The sequence below is a fragment of the Equus quagga genome, unplaced genomic scaffold (genome assembly GCF_021613505.1).
Source record: "Equus quagga isolate Etosha38 unplaced genomic scaffold, UCLA_HA_Equagga_1.0 HiC_scaffold_162_RagTag, whole genome shotgun sequence".
Classification (NCBI taxonomy): Eukaryota; Metazoa; Chordata; class Mammalia; order Perissodactyla; family Equidae; genus Equus; species Equus quagga.
Window position 1 is genome coordinate 73,525 of NW_025792787.1, and position 24,988 is coordinate 98,512.

The window sequence follows — 24,988 nt, forward strand, 5'->3', positions numbered from 1 at the left end:
TGTGAGGTAAGAAGTGCTAAAGAAAAAACAAAAGTAGGTGAGGGAGACTGGGAGTGTGGGGGGCGGCGGGGGAGGCAGGGCGGTACAAGGAGGGTGGCAGCCTGCCTGTGAGAAGGTGAGCTCCGAGCAGCCTGGAGGGAGGAAAGGGCGTGAGCTACGCGGTTGGCTGAGGTGAGTGCTCCAAGCAGAGAAGAGCCATCTTCCCCAGGCAGGAGCATACTCGAGACATTCGAGGAACAGCCAATTGGGAATCGGCGGAGGAAGAAGAGTAGTAGAAAGGAGGTCAGAAAATGGACTAGGGACCGAACACAAGGGCCTGATGAGGACGCTGGCTGCGGCGCCCAGATCACCTGCTGCAGGGTTCTGAGCACAGAAGACATCAGCGCACTTACCTGACCAGGTTCACGCTGGCTGCTCTAGAACAGCCTGCAAGAGCTGAGGGCGATTCCCAACAGGGTGGGAGCAGTGGAGGCAGAGAGAAGGGACTGAAGTTTGGATGTATTATGAAGGGAGAGCCATCAATTAATACTTTCTTTAAAAATGCTGGTTGTTTGGGGCTGGCCCCGTGGCCGAGCGGTTAAGTTCGCGCGCTCCGCTGCAGGCGGCCCAGTGTCTCGTTGGTTCAAATCCTGGGCGCGGACATGGCACTGCTCATCAAACCACGCTGAGGCAGCATCCCACATGCCACAACTAGAAGGACCCACAACAAAGAACATAATACAACTATGCACTGGGGGGCTTTGGGGAGAAAAAGGAAAAAATAAAATCTTAAAAAAAAAATGTTGGTTCTTTTACAGTTGTGCATAGACATCAGGTAACAGAACTTAACATGGCTAAAATCAGAACAACTGGTCACTTACAGAGTCACCCTTCTCTGTATGGCTGAGATTATTGAATTCGAGGAGGCTCCTCATTTAAGGTACATTTATTTTATACTATTTTCTTAAAGCACAGAGACACACTCTAGTCTGCAACAGTAACAGAACTGCTTTAAGTAGCTACTTATTTACTTATTTATTTATCCAAGGGTCAGACTAGGGAGGAGACAGAAATTACCTTTCATGCCACAGTAGGAATTGGGATAAAAATGTAAATTTCTTAATTTTCTGTCCAGCGTTCCTTTTCCCTAAGTAGCTTTTTACGTATAAGACTCATCTTGGGATGTCCTGTGTTCTACGTGACGATGTTCTCTGTACTTGGTTCTGTCAGGGGACTGGGTTCTCTGCCGCTCACGTACCTTATTGACTTGATGATGCAGGCTTTGCAGAACCTATGGCCGCACGGTGTTTGCACTGCTTCCCGCAGCGCCATCAAGCAGATGGGACATTCATACTTGCTCTCCAGGGGTGGGTCAAACTCCACATCATATCCCTGGATATCTTCCATGAAAGAGCTGGAGAGATTCCCCGTGCTGGCAGTTCCACTCACGCTGTCGTCTTTTGCCGCAGCACTACAGGAGCTGGCCATGGCTGCACAGCAGTCACTTTCAGTCTGGCTGGATCCACAGCTATTTTCACAGTTTAGCAGACTCATAGTAACGTGTTTATTGGTTGCTCTGTAGAAATAGCAAGAAAAAAATGCCTTAACATACATAAATATACACGCACATATATATCACAGCTTATCAATGCAAGTCACCTTTTAGTTGATATACATTAGCTGTGTTAATATCATCTTCAGAAAACTTCCAGTTTTTTGAGCTTTGTTTCATGACTACTATTTTATAGTAAGCTAAGGAGTTCATGATCTAGTAGAAAGAATGTAAGGTTAAAAGAAGAAAAGTGCCTCAATTGCAATACTATCTCATAACTATCTGTTTCCCGTGACTGAAGTCAAGAATTAATTCTCATATTCTCAGTACTTAGCACAAGATCTTTCACATAATAGGTGTTCATGAACCACCTGCTGAAGAACGTCATTATGCTGCTGAAGCTCCTTCAAGTATCCTGAAGACACGAGTGCCAGCAGCAGGCAGCACAAGGAAGAGCAGCGCACAAGGGATCACCATTGTGTGCAACTGTTACACGTGTGATTTAGGGCAACTTAACTATGTGGATCTTGGTTTCTTCTTCTAGACCTAAAATTCTATGAGCACTTCCAAACGTTCAGTGTGGGGATTTCTCCTGTGTAGAAAGAATGGAATTGAAAAAGTCTATCTGTATGTCCTTCTGCCTTTAGCCAAGTCAAGTGACTATGTTTCATTATTAATGACTGGAAAAACAAGTGAGCTTGTTTGCCTACGGAAAACTACTGCTTTCATGGGTAGGTGGGGTGCCTTCAAATTCGAAGTCATTATGACATTTGCCAGTGAGAAGCTAATGTCTAAGAGCAATTCACAGCCTGTTGTAGATAATGACCCCTGGGGAAAATTCCTAACATGTGCCAGATGTAGTTCTAGAAACAGAATGTAAGCCTCCAGTTAATCTGGTAGACAACTATCCCCCTGCCTGTTTCATTTTTATATAAAAATCCTAGCTATCACCATGTAAAATATGGATTAAGACAGTAATCCTCTGCTTTTTTTTTTTTTTTACCACTATAGATACCTTTTCCTTCTTCTCAAAGAGATTCTGAGTACCCCAAGTGAGCACCCACAAAGGACGCGGCGCTGTCCTGGCTGGAGAGGCAGTACTGCGAGGTGGTGGAATCAGACGCTCTGGGTTTAACTCTTTCTCCATTACCTGGGCTATGACCTGGGCAAATTATATAACCTTCTGTGCTTCCTGTGCCTCATCTGCAAATGGGGATAACAACGGAATCCACCTCTGAATTACTGAGAGGATTAAATGCGTTAACAGGCGCAAGCACTTAGAACTGTGCCTGGAGGTAAGAAGGAGTGATCATGATATGTGCAGCTTTATAGAGTAATCGTAGTTAATAATTTTACTGTCCCCTTTATCATAGTGGAAACTGTGGAGCTCAAAAAGGTTAAGCCACTTGCCGAGATTACCCAACTAATAAGTAACAGAGTTGTGATGAGAACCCGTCTCCCTGACCCCAGAGCCTGTGCACTTTGTACTACGTCTGTCTCTGTGTTTTGATGAATTTGTCTATAAATCTGCATTTAAAGTTTTTTCCCCTTTCTTTTTATTACACTTGACTAAGGTGTTGACCACAGCTTCTACTAAACACGAGCTATCCAGTATTATTACGCCAGGTTGATAAAATTTTAAAGAATCAGTAGAGAAAAACTGGCATTTTGTTTTACTTTCTTAGTTTTGAAACAATATTTTTGAGAAGACAGAAACAGCTCCCAAAGCCTTGTTCTAGCGAATGTGGATTCCCAGGGAAGACCAAGTACAGGTTGGCAGGAAGGAAGGGACGGCAAGACAGTGGCAAACAGCAGAATCAGACACGGCAGCCGCGCTCCAGGATGGAGCCGAAGGCCCCGGCACACCCTCCCAATGGAGAGGACATTTATGCTACACCAGGGTTTATATCCTTTCTTATTTTTCTTCCCATACACATGTTTGTATCCAATTACTTCCTTAGATAAATTTCCTAGAAGTAGAATTATTAGGTCAAAGGGTATGTAACTTTTTAAGGTTTCTGATAGATAATGCTGGTTATCCAACATGTATCAAAGGCTTTCTAACTCCCAAAAGCAGAGTAAGTATTAGCAAGTCCATTTTATATACCCTTGACAACTCTAGGTATATTTGTCTTTTGAATTTAACCCATTTTATTTTTTAAAAGTAAAATCACTTTTGAGAAGTCAATATTTGTTTTCTGCCTGTACGGCATATAACAGTGGTAGCCAGAAGACAAAAGCAAAAGTTACTGAGCTAAGTTTCCTTTTTCTGCCCAAATGTCCACTTAACATGCAATTTCTTGGATAGCCAATAGACTGCCCTCTTGCAGACCAGTTCCAAAGACCTGAAGGTCTTGAGATTTAAAGAGATCTTTTACAGTAAATGTGTTACTAAGAAAACCTGTCTGATCAGTCGCAGCGCCTTAAAAGGAATTCCACTGCAGGAATGCAGTGCAAGGCATGAAAATGAGCACTCTCAAAAACCCAGATATCTACAATTTTCACATTACTTTTCATGTTTTAAGAAGTAATATAGAAGCTTCATATCCTCCAAATAAACTTTTTCAGATAGTCACTCTCTGTCTACAGTATATGGTCCCATGTAACTATACTACAAAGGGAAAATTAAGCTAAAACAGTATTCTGAGTGCCATGCATTATTTTTATGTTGAATCTTTCTTTTTTTGCAAGTTAAAACATTTTTTCCCTTTACTTTTAGGGATTGTGATGACTTGATGACGTAAGTGAAAATAACTTTCCTAAATACAAGGAAAATTATAGCTATTTTCATTAACATTCAGAGAAGAACACAAAGTGCTTTGTATCAGCCATAGCAGTGAACAGAAGACGGTCCGGCACCCACGGTATGTAGAAAACAGTGTTCTCTCCCAAGATGCTTTCCAACCTCAGAGGGCAGCACGGGTATCCACACCACGACACGCTGCAGAAGTCAGCCTGGCTTTCCGTAAGCTGAAACAAGCAAGAGTTCATATATATTCCTACCTGTAAAACAGACTTCTTACAGCCTCTTTTCTTTTCTACTCTAACATTTAGAATTTACGTGGCTTTCTCTATGAATTAAGAGAAAGAATGGAACAAATTTAAATCGCTCCTTACCTTGTAGGTTAGGAGCTTGCATGACTGCAATTCTCTTTTTGCAGTTCAGACTCTAGTTAATAAGCGCTGCCTTAATTGAATATTGTGGGAGGTAATCAGAGTCAACTTATTCTGACTGCGAGAAATACCGCAAATGGCATGCCATAAATCATGGCTTAACCCACTTTTGAGTATCTGGATATACATACTACAATCCAGAGAGTATACTGTTAAAGGTCTTGGCATGGGGGAGTAGGGTGATGCACAAAAACTGGTTCTTCTACGATCCACAGATGCTAATGAGAGAAACCTTCCAAGCTAAAGAAATCAACAAACTGTGTCTTGAATTGGTCAATTTTAAGTCAAAGGAAATTCACTCACGGCTAAACATACAGCTCACCTAAAGTAAAACAAAATACTGAGAAGTTACGCTTAATTTGCTACTAGCTTTAGAAACAGAAATTATTTACCAACTCCTTCAAATCTATCCCTAAAATGCAAAGACCTCCAAATGTGCTGCATGGGCCAAGAGGCGGTGCCAGTCCATTGTTAGGCCTTAACTTTGAACACAAACGAGGGGCAGTCCCCTTCCCAGGCACTGCTCCCGCTCCTCCAGGAAGCGAGGACGTGAACGACTTCTTTCAAAACCCAAGCGGCAAGAAGTTCACCAGCATCACACGTCCGAATTAATCACAGAGAAGACAAGTTGCAGTTCTGAAATCCTGCCATGTGCACCGCGCCTGCAAGCTGCAGCTGACCACCGCCTGGGCAACAAGTCCCCGAAACACGTTCCCTCCTGAGTCACAAGAGGCCACCCCGTCCTCACCCCACCCGCAACCTCCAAATCCGAAAGGTCCCTCCCCTCCCCCGACAATCCCGGGTTCCCACGGCCGACACCTGCAGCGTCTTCACGCGCTTCTGGGTCCAGCGAGACCCGCAGGGCCGCTCCGGCCGCCGGCGCTTTCTGTTCACACTCGAGACGCCCTAAGCCTCGGCCGGAGTTCCCCTAACGCCGAGTACTAGGAACAGCTTTATCAGCCCGGCGTCTGGAACAATCGCTGCGACTACCGAGTGCAGGGGCGGGGAGGAAACATCCGTGTCATCTGAACCTTGTCTTTTTTTTTTTTTTTTTAAACTCGCTGCCCGGGACCTCTATCGAGTTCAGCCGGGAACCCAAAATAGCCTTCCCATGACAGTGACAGAGGGAGGCGGTGGGAACTCAAAAGGGATTTTTTTTAAAGCTCCGAGAGAAGGGGAAAATCCAGAAGGCGATTTCCTTTTCTGGAAAGGGAACGCGCGGAGCGAATGGAGGCAAGGCTGGGGGTCGGCGCGGGGCACGGGGAGGGGACCCCGGCGGGAGGAGAGGCGCGGGGAGGGGACTCCAGGGGACACGGGGGGCAGGGAGGCGACCTCGACGGGAGGAGAGGGGCGGGGACCCCAGCAGGGAGGAGAGGGGACTCGAGGGGACTCCAGGGGACACGGGGGGCGGGGAGAGGACCCCGGGGGGGAGGAGAGCGGCGGAGAGGGGCGGGGACCCCTGCGGGGAGGAGAGGGGCGGGGCGGGGACCCCGGCAGGGAGGAGAGCGGCGGAGAAGGGACCCCGGTGGGGAGGAGAGGGACGAGGAGGGGAACCCCAGGGGGCACTGGGGGCGAGGAGGGGACCCCGGCGGGGAGGAGGGGGGCAGGGGGGCGGCACCCCCACTGTGGGAGGCCAGGGGGCAGGGGTGGAGTCCTCACCTGTGGGAAGCGAGGGGACCGGGGACCGCGCCCTCACCTGCGGGGAGCAAGGCCGCGGCCGCCGGGAGATGTCTGGAGGAGACTCACCGCTCTCGTCCGCTGGCCGCCGACTCCACCGGCCGCACGACTCGCTCAGCCGAGGCGCCGGGAGAGCATGCGCTCCGCGCTGCGAGCCGAGGCGGCCAGGACGCCAATCTCCCGGCCCCAAGGCCGCCGCCGCCGCCGCGTCCCTGGGCCGCGGAGCCCGAGTCCCAGCCGCCCGACTTCCGCCTTCTCTGCTCGCGGGCAGCGAGGGCGGGAGCGGGCGGGGAGACGGAGCGGCCGCGCCGGGCGTGCGCGCCCCCTGGCGGCAGTCTTCCACGGGCGCGCGGGCAAGGCGCAGGCGCGGGGCGGGTCCTGCTGTCAACCCGGAGCGCTCCGGCTGGGCTTCCCTCCGCTCCGGGGGTGTCCCACCTGGGAATTCCTTACACCGCAATCCTGGAGTGTGTGTGTGTGTGTGTGTGTGTGTGTGTGTGTGCAATTCCTGAACTGCAGTGTGAGTGTGTGCAATTCCTCAATTGCAGTGTGTGTGTGTGCAATTCCTGAACTGCAATGTGCGCGCGTGTGTGTGTGCAGTCTCTGAACTGGAGTGTGTGTACTGAAATATGGCGATGAGAAGATCCGTGCTAGAGTGACTGTGATCTGATGAGCAGCAGCAACAGCAGTAATCCCAAACTGTGTTTTTATAGCTTCCCTATCCAAGCAGGAGAAAACACCAACTAGGCTAGATCACTGGACCTTCAGCATTCTTAAATCCCTCCACTACTCCATCCTCCTTGCCAAGGAAGTTTCCGTGATTGGCAGAACCCTCTATTATTGCCTGGTCCTTCCCCTTCAACCAGTCCAAGGCAGTCAAGCCCAGATATTAAACATTTCTTTGAAACTGCTGCCAACTACACCATCTCTTTTTCTGTCAATGTCATGAGAAAGCTATGTTGAATTCCCTGTTTAACTGGATGCAAATCTCCAAGGAATGTAACAGGCACTTCGCCGGAGACACACAAAACATTTTCCCCCACCTCTGCAAATTTGACTCACCCACTCACGGGTTCACCTCTGAGGAAAGTTATTATAGGGTGGTGGTCTTTAGGTGTACATATCTTGAAACCAGAGTGCTTCTTTCAAATCTAGTTTTTTCCCCTTTATAAATTATATGACTTTCGATAATTTACTTAATCTGACTTTCTTCAATTTTTCCATTCATATTAAAATGGGGATAATAATAGTATCCACCTCATATGTTGTTGGAAGGGTGAGATAAGGAGATAAGTTAGTACAAGTAAATAAACTATTTAAAACTGTCTAGGGCATAGTATGTGCTCAATAAATGTCAACAATACTGTATTTCCCGCTTTCTGGCTGCCAGTATTTATAGAAAATTCTTATGTTTTCAAGATAAACATTAACATATTTAAGATGTAAAAAGTATAAAGATTCATACACACATGTCTGTGTGCTCACCACCCAGCTCAAGAAATGAAACGCTGCCAGTAGAATTGCCAGCCCCTGTGCATCCATCCCCAGTGGTGCCCCTGGCCTTATAAAAATAAATCCCTTATGGGACGGAAAATAGATAATTGTATGAAATTGAGAGACAGAGAAAAGGAAGAGCAAGGGAGTTAGACTTCCCTCCACTTATTGGTATGAGCTCTGGGGCCAGTTATGTAACCTCCATGAGCTTCAGTTCCCTAAACCATAAAAAACAGGATAATATCTACCTTCTGGGCTGTTGGCAGCATCAGCTAATAAAAATGTATGTGAGAGAACCCAGCACTGGGCTTTCAAAAAGATTAGGTATTCTGCATTGGTTTCCTGACACGATTTTCATAAGTGAAAGGCCTCCTCCTGCTTCCACAAATCCTGTGTGTTCTTCGCTGTCTTATATATGGTGAGAGTTTTAGTGCTCACCCATGCCCCGGGCACACAAGACACTTGCGCTTCCCTGTCCCCTGGCAGTCAGGCGGGGCCATAGGACTGGCCCACAGGCTGTGAAGGGAGGAGATGCATGACAATTCTGGGCCAAAGCAATTGATTTTCATTGCAAGATCCTCTTCCCCAGGTGACAACCAGAAGATCGTGGGGCACCTATAAGAGGGAGGATCACTAAGTCCCTGTGCAGAGGGCGGTTGTCTTGGAAAATCAACCTACCTGCCTTTGACTTAGACGAGCAGGAAACAGATCTTTGTGGTTTTAAGCCATTGAAAGGCCGGGCTTGTCTTTTCTGCAGCATAACCCAGCTGCCCCTATGCACAGCTCAGCCTTGAAGTCTTTCCTGATCGTTTGTACCCCTACTGGACTGGCAGTTGGAAAAATGAAGTGTTACTCATGGCTCTGCCTCTTGTTAAAATTGGGACCTGGTCAGGCATCCTCATCTATAAAGTTGGGATAAAATGCACCCTGTCTTCTTTTCACAACCGTTATGAGTGCAAATGCTATCATATATGTGAAAATGCTTTGCAAACTAGGAAGTCCTGTGCAGATGGAAGGAACTGAATATTCTGATTAGTAGAGTTACCTGATATGTGCATGAACAACAATGCCCAGGTTTTCTGAAATGCTGTTAATTTAAAATATTTTGTCCGGTTGTCCATATATAAGTAAATCAAAGTGTACAAAAATATCATCACCATATATTCCTGGGTTGCTGTTTTTCACATTCTATTTGAAAAATGAAATAGGATATACCTTGTAGGCTATTCCAAGTTTCGGGTAGGAGGGTGAGAGATTTTCCCCCAAACATTTAAAAATAGGATGGCTCTCTAAGAGTTGAATTATAAAATTAAAACACAGCTCGTTAGTTCAAAGCATATTTACTGAACAACCATTATGTGTGAGTGGCAGTCAGCCTTGAAAATGGTGTTTATGCCCTCATGTGTCCCCTTCCACAACGAATACGGTGGAACCAATAAGATACTGTGAAAGTGACAGAATGTGACTTCCTGGGTGAGACTCTCTCCAGGGTTACAAAGGAACCAATTCAAGAATTCACAGCTGCTAAGGGAGAATTTCAAGGATAGATTCAGTAAGAAATATTCTAAGTGACTGCATCTTCTTTCTCAGAAAACAAAGTCAAGACAAACCTCAGCGTTCTATCATTTCTCCCATCCATTTATCTTTTCCTTCCTTCCTTCCTTCTTTCCCTCCTTTCTTCTTTCCTTCCTTCCTTCCTTTCATCTCCACATCCATCCATTTGTCTATCCACCCATCTATGATCTATAGGTCTATTGTAGAATTAAAATTCTCAAATGAGATGGTTTTTGTGATGCATATTATTAAATTTATTTTGACTGAAAACTGATGGGAAATGAATCTGATTCATTGAATTGGTTTATCAATGAGGACTGGCTTTGTTAACTATGTTATATACTGGATTTCTTCCATAAGTTGAATGAGAATTGAATGAGCTATGTGTGCAGCTCCAAAGTTTTGTTTAGAAATATATAAGGCATGTGTAAAATATACAATATGGTAGAATTTCATCCTTTGCAGTTATCTGAACTTACCGTAAAAAATTTTTAGATGCCAACCTAAAAGTGTGCAATGGAATACATCATCTTACAGGAGCACCTTAGAGTCAGAATCTTTCTCATACCAGAAGCAGGAAGAGCAAGTAAGTAAATATGTTAACCTTTGATAAAATGACAGACCAAGAAAGACTGAGTCAGTCAGAAGAGGAATTCGATACGACAGAACCTAGAAAAAGGTCCGAGAGCTCCACTGTGGCGTTTCCCGTGGATGTTCTGCTTGGGGCAGGAAGCACTCTGGATCAAAGTCTCCCCAGGGGATTTTCTAAGTCCAGTTTCAAAGCCAGGAGTTTTGGAGATGGCTTGATGTCATTAATCTATGAGTTGTAAAAGCAATTGCCTATTGAATAATTTCATGATCACTAACAGTGGCTAAATGAAGCCAAAGGAACACACGAAGGAATGTTACCCAATGGAGCATTCTGGCCTTAGAAGATACTCCAAGTACAATGAGTTTCAGGGTAGCCACTGCCGTTTCTCCCTCCCTCCTCCCATCCCACTCCACTAAAATAGGGGAAAGTTCTCAGAGCAGCGGAGGGAGTAGATGATGAAGGGTGGAGTAGGGGCAAAGAGGCAGGATGGGTGAGGTGCGGGGACATGTGGGTGCGTATGGGAAGACTCCTGGGGAGGCTGCAGACCGTATGTCGTAACAGGCTTTGGGGCTGTGCCCTTGGTTCAGTCCACCATCCAGGCTGAGAGCAGACTCCGAGCCACCAGGAGGCAGAAACTTAGTTTCGGAACCTGCCTTGGAATCTAGAGAAGTTCCCAATATTGTCTACGGCAATGAGTTTTCTTGGGTAAAGCCTGTCTACCAGCAAGGAGTAAAAATACTCGCCCTCCCTCTCCACGCTTTTCCCAAAGCCCATTCAAGAACTTAGACTTTTTGTGGCCACGCTTATTTTTCTTGCTCTTGGAGAAAGGACGGGGTCTTTTTCTTTTCTTCATTTGAGAAAACCAGGAGAGCATTTCCACTGCATTGGGACTAGTTTTTTTTTCCTAGTTTCACCACAGCTCCTCAAGCAATGTTGAGATGATAAGTTGACTCAATTTACTGCATTCCTTGAGGGAAAGAATGTACCAGGCATAGGATGTAAGTATCTGATCTGTTTGTGACTTATACTTTTAATGTCAATGAATTGCTTTTGTCTGATTTGTGTGTTTGTTTCCTGTGAGCTGAGTTAGCATACAGACACACAGGGAGGATAAAGTCAGTTTTTGAGCTGACGGAGCAAAGGGTCAGATGAATTCACCAAGGAAAATAATACTTTATGACTTCTCTTGGTACATTCTCTTCTGGACACATTTTTAAAAATTACTGTTAAGAAAAGTCACCCAAAACTTGAAATAAAGCAAGAGGAAAGCTGCTTGTCCTTTCAATGTCATTAACACATTCTCCTGATAATTATTTAATTTTATTTTGGAGAATTTGTCTATGTTTGACTTTGCTATTTACTATTTGATTGGAAAATAAAGTTGCACGTTAACTTATAAATTTCTGTCCAGTAAAAAATATAACCCCAGAGGTTAATGCACTATAAGATATTAACCAGTTTTGTATCTATTAAGCAGGTAAATTTCATTTCCATATTCCTTTGACTGACTATATAAAATCTCTGTTTCTTTAATTCTCCTCTGAACCAACTTTATCATCTCACTGATTCCCTCATTAATTAATGGGTTGAATAAAATCTTAGAATGTGTTTGTCCTATATTTCTATGGCAGTCTTGTGTTTGACTTTATAAATTAAAATCATACTTTAACAATACAATATTCCTGCTTAACTCTTCTTCTTTGCAACGTTTGCATATCAAATAAATTGCTCAGTCGGATTTTTGCATGATTGATGTTTGATCTCTTGAATGGGACAGTGTTGAATCTTGCAGGACATTGGAATCCTTATAAAAAACCTTAATCATGGCACTTGAACACAGAACAAAAAATGTATATTTAGTCTTTTGGCTTATCCGTATTCTGGAACAAATGGAGGCTTATTGTTTAGGAAGGTTCTGAGTTCAAAAGCCAGGTTTGCGTATGTCCTGCTACCGCAGCGGAAAGCGGAGTGTCTGAGGCAGGAAACAGGAAGTGTCCTGAGCTCAAGCTTGCTCTGCGGGAAGAACAGGAGGCACATTTCCAGTGCTCCTGGTTGGAATTTGTAGTATAATTTCCCAGAAAGGCAATTTAATAAGTAATGCTTAGTTTCCTTGAATTGCCCACAATGTAGTTGAAATAATGTGTCTTTTATGCAACAGTATTATTTTCAGTAATTGTATCTTTGCATTGCAAACGTATTTCAGATGCAATGTGAGTCAGTCTTTTGTAGGGTAGACTGGGAACTAGTCCCAATTTATAAGACTGTTTTTATAGAGAACGTGTGTTTTGTTCCAAACAACTAAATAAAAATGCTTTGGGGAGAATATACAATTCTTTTATAGATTGAGGACAGCCTACAATGAAGTTTATTACAATGACAAAATTAAGTAAATTAAAAACTGCTTTACTATAAGAGAGAATGGAAGGGGTGTGTGTGTGTTTTGTTAATGCTATCACATCTTTTGGTTTTTTATCACTTGCGGTAGGGCAAATTCCAGCTTCCTCTGAAGACTTTGCCTACGTATGCATTTTGCATATGGTGGTGTTAATACCTTGTGATTGTTAAGAACAAAATAATTCTCAATCTTAAATTGACCTTTAAGCATTTCATCCACCAAAAATATCACACTTTCATCCCAATTTCTTCCAGAATGGAACAGATCTCTTTCTCAATTTTCTGGATAGAACATTGCTTTAATGCATAACATGAAACTGACCACTTCCTTATAAAAAAGTAATTTTCATCTTCTGAGTGATGGCTAATAATACTGTATTGCTCTCCTGAAGGAGACTCTGTAGGGGATACGATATATAATAATTATGTTAAATCAAGAATGATTTTTGAAGATCTGACGTGTGTACATGGGAAGATTTCCAAAATATTTTTCTGAGGGTGGCGGTGGTAGTAATTTCTTCTTAAGGCATTTGTTAAGGGTCATTTACATTTTTTGTTTTCTGCATGAGTGAACAAGGCATATAGAGGGGTAAATGTCAGAAATCAATGAATAAGAGATAATTCTAGCCATGACCAGAAAGGTATGTTTTCTTATAGGCAATCCCTCAGAACTAAATTGGAAAGTGCCAAGTATCACATTCCAGAGAGGAAATAAAGCATCAGAAATTGGAACAGAATTGGAAACCGGAATGAGTCATCAGCTTTAGCTCCATTGCTCTAAAGCAGTTTATATTTATTTCACTTCTTATATCAAGCATTTCCTGTGTAATTAAAATACCTCAAAATAATATTAACGAATGTACAGTTGCGTATCTATATGGCTATGCCTATAATCAATTAATTATTTTTCTAAGGCTATTTCTAATATATTTGCTTTTATAATGTGCCAGTGAACTTTTGTGCATGAATCTTTGCCCACATCTTAACTTGTGACTTTAAGATGGATTTCTTCACTGGGAATTGGTAGGTCAAAGGCTGTAGATATTCATGACTTCCCAGAAAGACTGTCAATTTGGTTCCATCTGGTTCTTGGTGCGTATCTTACTCATTCTCCCTAGGATTCTAGGATTGAATGTTATTTGAAAAAACAAATGAACACACACACACCAATAATTTTAAAAAGAAATTAAAATTCACATACAACATGAAATAGTCGTGTTACAGAAGGATAAAAAATAAAAGGCAAAAGTTTTCCTCTGATGTTTTTAAAACTTAGTTCCTTTTCCTGAAGTAACCACTGTGGTGGAAAAAAAAAATGGCCAAGTTGAAATTTGAAAACAAAGTCTTGCTCTTTCTATAGCATTGGGGAAGGAGGGGAGTGCTTACCTGCTTGGGCTTAGGGACCATTATAGCACAATCCTTGCCTTCAAGAATGTCACAGGGGCCAGCCAGTGGCGCAGCGGTTAAGTCTGCACGTTCCGCTTTGGCGGCCTGGGGTTCCCCCGTTTGGATCCCAGGTGTGGACATGGCACCGCTTGACACTCCATGCTGTGGTAGGTGTCCCACATATAAAGTAGAGGAAGATGGGCACGGATGTTAGCTCAGGGCCAGTCTTCCTCAGCAAAAAGAGGAGGATTGGCAGTAGTTAGCTCAGGGCTAATCTTCCTCAACAAAAAAAAAAGAATGTCACAAATGTACTTTTGACATGAGTACAGTCTAAAGCCACCTGTAAGAATTACCTTCTGGTTCTTGCTGACATTCCAGAGGGGGAAACAGCACCCAGCACATTCGGACAGGCGGGGAAGGTAGACTTGAGAGCCATACTTTGGCAAACTTGAAAAAGGCTAATAAAGGTACCGATAACATGCATTTGACAGTATCTAGTCAGTAAAACATTTGAGATTTAGAAAAAGTTTATAACATTTATCCGAGAGAGTGGAGAAAGTGTCACTGTGTTTGTCAGGACAAATAAGACATTAAACATTCCTAGTATGGGGCAAAGTTCATAATTATTGGTTACGGAGGCTGTTTTCCTCATCAGCACTCTTTAGAATGTCTGCCTATTTGCTATTCAGAAATGTTCCACATTGATGCTTTCTCTCCCTCCCTCCCTCTCTCTGAATTATTTGAGAGGGCTTTTTTTTTCTGAATTACTTAAGAGTTAGGTGCAGATGTTGTTACATGTTACCCCTAAATAATTCAGTATCCTAAGAACAAGAGCAGTTATATAGTCTCTTATATAACTACAACACTATAATCATACTCAAAAATTAAACTTATACAATAAACATTATGCAATATACATTTGTATTTAAATTTCCCCAATTGTACCCCAAATAATCATTTAGAGCTGTTTCTTTGGTTTGTTTTTCCATCCAGGACACAGTCCAAGTTTGCAATTGCATTTGCTTGTCATTATATAATCTTTTAAAAATTAATTAATTAATATTTATTTATTTCATGAGGAAGATTGGCCTTGAGCGGCTTGATGAGTGGCGTGTAGATCTGTGCCCCAGATCCGAACCTGTGAACCCTGGGCTGCTGAAGTGGAGCACACCAGCTTAACCACTATGCCACAGGGCTGGCCCCTATAATCTCTTTTTTAAAAAAATTGAACTTTAAATTTGAGATAATTGTAGATTCATGTGCAATTGTAAGGTATAATACAGAGGAATCCCATTTACCCTTTACATAGTTTCCATTAATGGTAATATCTTGCAAAACTGTAGCGCAATATCACAACATCCAGATATTGATCCAGTCAAGATACCAAATGGTTCCATCAGCACGAGGATCCATCATGTTGCCCTTTTATAGGCACGTCCACTTCCCTCCTGACTCTACCCCCCTTCAATCCTGGAAACCACTAATCAGTTTTCCATTTCTGTCATTCTGTCATTTCAAGAATGTTACATGAATGGAATCATATAGCACGTAAACTTTTGTATTGGAATTGGCTATAAACAATCCTGTACAGGTTTTTGTGTGAACGTAGATTCTCATTTCTCTGGGTCAAATGTCTGGAGTGCAATCACTGAGTCATATGGTATTTGCATTTTAGCTTTTTAGGAATCTGCCAAATAGTTTTCCAGAGTGTCTGTACCATTGCACATTCTCACAGCAAGGTATGTGTGATTCCGGTTTGTATTAGCCATTCTGATAGAGGTATGGTGACATCTCACTGTGGTTTTAATTAACATTTCCCTTAATGGCTCGTTCTGTGCAACATCTTTTTATGTGCTTATTTGCCACGTGTATATTCTCTTTGGCAAAGTGTTTCCTCATGCCTTTTGCCTATTTTATAATTGGATTGTTACTTGTTTTATTGTGATCTATTTTGAGTTAGTTTTTGTTTAAGATGTGAGACTAGGTCAGCTTCCTTCCCCCATTCCCTTTTTTTTTTCTTTCTTTCTTTTTTAGCCTTTGGATGTCCAATGACTCTAACAGAGCTTGTTTGAAAGGCTATCTTTCCTCCATTGAATTGTTTTTGCACCTTTGTAAAAAAATCAATTGGGGATCTTCATGTGGGTCTATTTTTGGTTTCTCTGTTCTGTTCCCTTGATCTCTGTGTTTATTCCTCCACCAAGACCACAAAGTCTTGATTACTATAGCCATATAATAAGTCTTGAAATGAAATAGATGAATTCCTTCTACTTTAGATTTCTTTAAAAAAAAAAATGGCTTTAGAGTGACGTCAGTATCGTGGCAGAATGAGCTCTCCCCTTACACTCTCCCCTCTAAGATACAATGAAAAGGACATTCACACACCAAGAGAGGACATTCACACAACAGACGTCTGAGAGACCCATGCAGCCATACGTCTGAAGATGGAGGTTCTGGACCCCCTGAAGGAAGTGGAAGGAGGTACGGTAATCTTTTCTACTTCCCAAAGGGCAGTGACCCCAGGATTGTGCACAGCCCTAGAGGAAAGAGGGAAGGAGTGGCCATCTGTGGAACACCACTGCTCTCCAAGTTCCCTCACAGTCCATGAGAAAGCCCCACAGAGAGGTGACTAAGCTATCATGGGGCATTGTCTTCATCAAGCTAGCACCCCAGGAGAGCAGATAGCGAGGGCTGAGAGAGAACATCCCTGGGATTGTGCAGGTGAAAGAAAGTGCCCCTCCTCCTGCCTAGTGCTCCAGCTCAGCAGGTCAGCCAGAGTGCCACACAGACAGAAAAGCAGCCAGCAGCTGTGAGTGTGCAAGTGAGCCACAGATCATAGAAGGCTCAGAATACACAGCTCTTGACCCCAACCCAGTGGCAACAGGTGGAAGCTGCAACCAGGTACTATCACTATGTGGAGGAACAAATCCACACTGTCAAGCAGTGTGAAAAAATATATTACATCTCCAGACCAGAAGGAAAATGACAAGTACCCAGAAAATTAACCCTGAAGGCACAGAAATTTATAGTCTAAATGAAAGAGAATTCAAAATAGCTATCATTAAAAAACCCAGAGAGTTACAAAAAAATAAAGATAGACAGTTCAATGAAATCAGGAACTTCTCCACAAAAGAGATAGAAACTATCAGAAATGTTGGAGATGAAAAACACAACGGATGAGAGAAAGAAAAATCTGGATTCCTTAAAAAATAAGGCCAATATTATGAAGGATAGAATTAGTAATGTGGAGGACAAAAATATAGAAATGCTTCAGGAGGAGAGAGACGTGGAGGAGAGAGAAGTAAGACAAAAAAAAAAAAGAAGAAGAAATTCTCTGAGAAATATCTGACTCAATTAGGAAATGCACCATACGGATTATAGATATTCAAGAAGGAGAAGACAAGGAGAATGGAGCAGAAAGCTTGTTCAAATAAACAATAGCTGAGAACTTCCCAAACCTGGGGAAGGGGCTGGAAATACAAGTGAAATAAACCAGTAGATCTTCTAACTATATCAATGTAAAAAGACCTTCTCCAAGGCATATAGTAGTGAAGCTGGCAAAAGTTCATGACAGAGAAAAAATATGAAGGGCAGCAAGACAGAAGAAAATAACTTACAAAGGAGCCCTTATCAGACGTTGAGCATACTTCTCAGAAGAAAACTCATGGGCTAGGAGAGAGTGGAATGATATATTCAAAATTCTGAAAGACAAAAACTTTCAGCCAAGAATAATCTACCCAGTGAAAATATCCTTCAGATATGAAGGGGAAATAAAAACTTTCCCAGATAAACAAAAGCTAAGGGAATTCATCACCAGAAGACCCCCCCACCCCACCACATACACAACAGAAATCCTCAAGAAGGCCCTTATACCTGAAAAAAAAAAAAAGGTTACAAAGCCCTGAGCAAGGAGATAAGTAGGTAGGCAAAATCATAAAATTATAGCACTCTATCTGAACAGGTTAGCAAACAATTATAACATTAAAGGTAAAGAGAAGGAAAACATCAAAGATAAATATAATCTCATCATTTTAACCACAAACTCAAAAGACAAAATGGAACAAGATGTGACAATAATAACTTAGAAGGGGAAGAGGAAAGGAATGGAATTGGCTTAGTCCAAGGGAATAAGAGGCTATCAGAAAATGGACTATCTCATCTGAGATTTTTTATACACACCTAATAGTAACCTGTAAACAAATAATTACAACAGAGATACAAATGATAAATAAGGAGAAAACTAAGAAAACCATCATAGAAAACTACCTAACTGAAAAGATAATCCAAAATACACAGGACAAGAAACAAAGGAAATGCAGAAGAACCAGAAAACAAATGATAAAATGTCAGCATTAAGCTCTGATATATCAATAATCACTCTAAATGTAAATGAACTGAATTCTCCAATCAAAAGGCATAGAGTGGTGGGATGGATTTAAAAAAATTAGACCCAACAATATGCTGCCTCTAGGAAACACATCTCAGCTCCAAAGACAAACACAAGCTCAGAGTGAAGGGATGGAAGATGATATGCCAAGCTAATGGCAAACAAAAGAAAGAAGGTGTTCCCATACTTATATCAAAGTAGACTTCAAGATAAAACAGGTAAAGAGAGACAAAGAGGGTCTGTATACAATGATAAAAGGGACACTCCACCTAGAAAACACAACACTTATAAATATTTATGCACTCAAGGCAAGAACACCAAAGTACATAAAGCAACCATTAACAAACCTAAAAGGAGAGATTACACAACAACAACAACACAATAATAGTAAGGGACCTCAACACCCCACTTATGTCAATAGATAGACCATCCAGACAGAAAGTCAATAAGGAAATAGTGGAATTAAATGAAAAACTAGACCAGGTGGACTTTATAGATATATATGGAACACTCCATCCGAAAACAGCAGATTACATTTCTTCTCAAGTGCACATGGAACATTCACAAGGATAAACCATATGTTGGGAAACAAGGCAAGCCTCAATAGACTTAAGAAGATTGAAATCATCTCAAGCATCTTTTCTGACCATAATGCTATGAAACTAGAAATCAACTACAAGAAAAAAGCTGGGAGAGGGACAAAGATGTGGAGACTAAACAATATGCTACTGAACAACCAATGGATCATTAAGGAATTTAAAGAAGAAGTCAAAAAGTATCTGGAGACAAATGAAAAAGAAAACACACCATACCAACTCATATGGGATGCAGCAAAAGTGGTCTTAACAGGGAAATTCATAGCAACACAGGCCCACCATAACAAACAAGAAAAATCTCAAATGAGCAATCTTAAACTGCATCTAACAGAATTCAAAAAAGAACAAACAAGGCCCAAAGTCAGCAGAAGGAGGGAAATAATAACAATTAGAGCAGAAATAAATGATATTGAAACAAAAAAGACAGAATGCAGGATCAATGAAACAAAGAGCTGATTCTTTGAGAAGATAAACAAAATTGACAAACGCTTAGCCTGACTTCCTAAGAAAAAAAGAGAGAAGCTCAAATAAATAAAATTAGAAAGAGGAGAAATTACAATGGATACCACAGAAATACAAAAGATTATAAGAGAATACTATAAAAAACTATATGCCAACAAATTGGAAAACCTCAAAGAAATGGATAAATTCTTAGACTCTTACAACCTTCCAAAACTGAATCAAGAGGAAATAGGGAATCTGAATAGGCCAATCACAAGCAAAGAGATTGAAACAGTAATCAAAAATCTCCCAAAAAATCAAATCCAGGACCAGATGGCTTCTCTGGAGAATTCTACCAAACATTCAAAGAAGATTTATTACGTATCCTTCTCAAACTATTCTAAAAACTTGAGGAAGATGGAGCACTTCCCAATGCATTCTATGAGGCCAGCATCATCCTGATAACAAAGCCAGACAAGGACAACACAAAGAAGGAAAATTACAGGCCCACATTGTTGATGAACATATATGTAAAAATTCTCAACAAAATATTGGCAAACTGAATACAGCAATACATTAAAAAGATCATACACCATGATCAAGTGGTATTTATACCAGGGACACAGGGATGGCTCAACATCCACAAATCAATCAATGTGATACACCACATTAACAAAATGAGGAATAAAAACCACATGATCATCTCAATAGATGCAGAGAAAGTATTTGATAAGATTCAACATCCATTTATGATAAAAACTCTCAATAAAATGGGTATAGAAGGCAGTTACCTCAGCATAATAAAGGCCATGTATGACAAACCCATAGCTAACATCATACTCAATGGGGAAAAACTGAAAGCCATCCCTCTGAGAACAGGAACAAGACAAGGGTGCCCACTCTTACCACTCTTATTCAACACAGTTCTGGAGGTTTTGGCCAGAGCATTAGGCAAGAAAAAGAAATAAAAGGAATCCAAGTAGGAAGTGAAGAAGTAAAACTCTTTCTGTTTGCAGATGACATAATTTTATGTATAGAAAACCCTAAAGAATCCATTGGAAAACTATTAGTAATAATCAAGAACTACAGCAAAGTTGCAGGGTACAAAATCAACTTACAAAAATCAGTTGCATTTTTATACTCTAACAACGAGCTAACAGAAAGAGAAAGGAATACAATCCCATTTACAATTACAACAAAAAGAATAAAATATCTAGGAATAAGTTTAACCAAGGAGCTGAAAGACCTATACAATGAAAAGTATAAGACATTACTGAAAGAAATCAATAATGACGTAAAGAAGGGGAAAGGTATTCCATGCACATGGATTAGAAGAATAAACATAGCTAAAATGTCCATACTACCTAAAGCAATCTACAGATTCAATGCAATCTCAATCAGAATCCCAATGATGTTCTTCACGGAAATAGAACAAAGAATCCTAAAATTCATATAGGGTAACCAAAGACCCTGAATTGTTAAAACAATCCTAAGAAAAAAAGAACAAAGCTGGAGGCATCATAATCCCTGACTTCAAAATATATTACAAAGCCATAGTAATCAAAACAGCATGGTACTGGTACAAAAACAGATACACAGATCAATGGAACAGAATTGAGAGCCCAGAAATAAAACCACACATCTGTTGATAGCTGATCTCAACAAACTAAGCTAAGAGCATACAATGGAGAAAGGAAAGTCTCTTCAATAAATGGTGTTGGGAAAACTGGACAGCCACATGCAAAAGAATGAAAGTAGACCATAATTTTTCACCATATACAAAAATAAACTCAAAATGGACCAAAGACTTGAACATAAGTCCTGAAACCATAAAACTTGTAGAAGAAAATATAGGTAGTACACTCTTTGACATTGGTCTTAAAAGGATCTTTTCGTATAAATACCATGTCTACTTGGGCAAGGGAAACAAAAGAAAAAATGAGGGACTTCATCAGACTAAAGAGCTTCTGCAAGGCAAAGGAAACCAGGATCAAAATGAAAAGACAATTCACCAACTGGGAGAAAATATTTGCAAATCATATATCCAACAAGGGGTTAATCTCCATAATATGTAAAGAAATCACACAGCTGAACAACAGAAAAACAACCAACCTGATCAAAAAGTGGGCAGAAGATATGAAAAGACATTTTTCCAAAGATGATATGTAGATGAGCAAAATAACAAATGTTGGAGAGGATGTGGAGTAAAGGGAACCCTTATACGCTGCTGGTGGGAATGCAAACTTGTGCAGCCACTATGGAAAACAGTATGGAGATTTCTCAAAAAATTAAAAATAGAACTACCATACGACCCAACTATCCCACTACTGGGTGTCTATCCAAAGAGCTTGAAGTCAGCAATTCCAAAAGTCCCATGTACCCCAATGTTTATTGCAACATTATTAACTATAGCTAAGAATTGGAAGCAACCCAAGTGCCCCTCAACTGTTGGTTGGGTAAAGAAGATGTGGTATATATACAATGGAATACTACTAAGTCATAAAAAGGGACAAAATTGTCCTATAAGCAATTACGTGGATGGACCTTGAGGGTATTGTGTTATGCGAAATAAGCCAGACAGAGAAAGACAAACATTGTATGATTTCACTCATATATGGAAGATAAACAAACACACAGACAAAGAGAACAGATTAGTGGTTACCAGGGGGAAGGGAGTTGGGGGTGGGCACAAGGGGTGGAGGGGCACATTTATATGGTGACTGACAAATAATAATGTACAACCAAAATTTCACAATGTTATAAAGTATTATATCCTTAATAAAAAAACATGGCTTTAGCTGTTCTAGTTCCTTTACCTTTCCATATTAATTTTAGGATAATGTTGCCTATCTGCAAAAATTCTTGCTGGGCTTTTGATAGGAATTGTGTTAAGCTTATGTTTCAATTTGAGGGAGAATTGATATCTTTATTGTGTTGAGTCTTTCAATTAATGAACATGGTATCTCTCAATTCATTTAGATCTTCTATGATTTCTTTCATCAGCATTTTGAACTTTCTCAACTTGATAAAGAACATTTACAAGAAACCTACAGATAACATTATACTTGATGGTGAAAGACTGAATGCTTTCCTCCTAAGATTGGGAACAAGTCAGGGATGTCCAATGTCACTCTCTCCCATATCACATAGTGCTGGAAGTTGTAGCCAATGCAATAAGGCAAGAAAAAGAAATAGAAGGAATACAAATCACAAAGAAAGAAATAAAATTGTCCCTACTTGCAGATGATATGATTATCTATATAGAAAATACACAGGATAAACACACATGCACATTTCTAGAATTAAAAAAAGGAGTCAGCAAGATCCTAGGATATAAGATAACCACTAAAAAGATCAATTTGATTTCATTATACTAGCAATGAGCATGTACACCTGGAATTAAAAATATAATATCATTTACAGTAGTTTAAAAAATTGAACAACTTAGGTGAGAATCTAAAAAAAAAGGATGAAAATCAAATATATTTCTCATTATAGCACAATATCACAGATATATTTAGACCTATAAATTTACATTTGAGTAAGGCTTTGGGTGTATCCTACCAGTTTTAACATGTAGTGGCCTCATTTTCATTATTCTGTAAATAGTTTGAAATTGTAGTTCCACTTTCTCCTTTGATCTAATAGCCATTTAAGGTTGTTTTAAGATGTTCAGATCATCAAGCTTTTCTCTTTACCTTTGTTATTTACAACTGCATTATATTACATTTTGATTGGAGGCTATGTTCCATATAACTGTGTTGTCTTGGAGTTCATCAAGTTCTATTATATGGGCAATTTTTGTAAAAATTCCATGGATGCTTGAAAAGAAGTTTTGGACACTTTTTTTTTTTGAGGAAGATTAGCCCTGAGCTAACATCTGTTGCCAATCCTCCTCTTTTTGCTGAGGAAGACTGGCCCTGAGCTAACATCCATGCCCATCTTTCTCTACTCTATATGTGGGATGCCTACCACAGCATGGCTTGCCAAGCAGTGCCATGTCCACACCCAGGATCTGAACCGGTCAACCCCGGGCCGCCAAAGCAGAACATATGAACTTAACTGCTGCGCCACCAGGCCGGTCCCTGGACATTTTTTAATTGCATATAAACTTTGAGATATAGCGATATGTAAGTTCAAACACATTAATTAGAATATATGAATTCTTTAAGTACACATACACATATAATTTATCACAGACAGAGTGAAGTGTTAAGTATCCTATTACAAGTGAGTTTCTGTCCATTTATCCTCTGTCTTTGTTTTAAATATATCAATGCTATGTCGTTAACACATGAAAGATGTTTATTGTTAGTTCATTATTTTGGATTACGGTTCATTTAATTTCTTGTCCTTATCAGACACCCATCTAGTTCAGATCTGCAAGACTAAGGTGGATGCCTATCAAGTTCTATCATTCTGATGCAGAGTTAACAGTTAAGGTGAGCTTGTCTTTCACATTTTAGGGAGACAAAGATAACAAAAAGTAGGCACAAGTGTGTTGTTTGTCATAATGAATGTGAATGGATGAAACTCACCTATTAAGGGGAATGATTGGTTTAAAATACTAAATCCAATTATAACTACCCAGAAGAAACCCAGTTAAAATCAAATACTATTAGTCAAAACTAGAAACAATTCCAAGGGCCGCCAACAGTAGAATGCTTAAGTAAATCATAGTGTATTCACACAATAGAATATAGCAATGAAATTGACTGAAGTCAAGCCAGACACAATAAATGGACTGAATCTCCAAACATTGTGTTGAACACAAAATGGCAACAGAAAAAAATATATTTATTACTATTTTATTTACACAAACTTCAAAAACTTGCACTTAGGGATGTATTCCCAGATAGTAAAAGGATAAAATAAAACCAGAAAGTGTTTGCCCTAGTGTATCAGCGAGAAGGGACACATAAGGGCATTTAAGGTGCTGGCTAGCTGTATACTATTTCTTGATTTGAGTAGGAGTTCTGTGGATATTCACTTTACAAGCATTCAGCAGACTTACACAAACTTTTAAAACAAATGAATGGGATGCCTTATTAGTTTCCCGTGGTGCTTAATACATCATCACACCCTTAGCAGCTTAAAACCGCATCCATTTATTATCTCACAGTTTATTTTTTAAAAATTATTTTTATTTTCTCTTTTTCCCCAGCTTTATTCCTAGTTTAATTGACATATAACGTTGTGTAAGTTTGAGGTGAACAATGTGTTGATTTGATACATGCGTACATTGCAAGATGGTTACCGCATCGCGCTAGCTAACATCTCCATCCCAGCACATACTTGTAAACATAAATTTACCACCTTCACCATTTTTAGGTGCACAGTTCAGTGGCATTAAGTACATTCACACTGTTGTGCAACTGTCACCATCCATTCCTAGAGCTTTTTCATCTTTTTCATCTGAAACTCTGTCCCCATTAAACAACAACTCCCCATTTCCCCCTCCCCCAGCCCCTGGAAACCACCATTAAACCTTCTGTTGCCGTGAGTGTTACTATTCTAAGTACTTCATGTGAGTGGAATCATACAGTACTTGTCTTTTTGTATCTGGCTTATTTCAGTTAGCATAACATTCTCAAGATTCATCCATGTTGTAGCATATGTCAGAACTTTCTTCCATTTTTTTTTCTTTTTAAAGATTTTATCTCTTTCCTTTTTCTCCCCAAAGCCCCCGGGTACATAGTTGTATATTCTTCATTGTGGGTCCTTCTAGTTGTGGCATGTGGGACACTGCCCCAACGTGGCCTGACAAG

At 40.7% G+C, this 24,988-nt stretch overlaps 1 protein-coding gene across 1 annotated transcript; it reads right to left on the minus strand.

Moving 5' to 3' along the window:
• Nucleotides 1-844: 844 nt before the first annotated feature.
• Nucleotides 845-24,482, minus strand: LOC124232010 (uncharacterized). Its single transcript, XM_046649003.1, has 3 exons — nucleotides 24,478-24,482; nucleotides 6,452-6,817; nucleotides 845-1,555 (listed from the first exon to the last, which is right to left on the minus strand). The coding sequence occupies exons 1-3, from the start codon at nucleotides 24,480-24,482 to the stop codon at nucleotides 1,174-1,176; spliced, it is 753 nt and encodes a 250-aa protein (XP_046504959.1). The 3' UTR covers nucleotides 845-1,173.
• Nucleotides 24,483-24,988: the final 506 nt, after the last annotated feature.

Excerpts from the sequence above, each read along its gene's own strand:
- LOC124232010 (XM_046649003.1), bottom strand. Across the intron at positions 1,556-6,451 it reads GCGGCCAGCGGACGAGAGCG|AGCAACCAATAAACACGTTA; the intron begins GTGAGTCTCCTC and ends CTATTTCTACAG.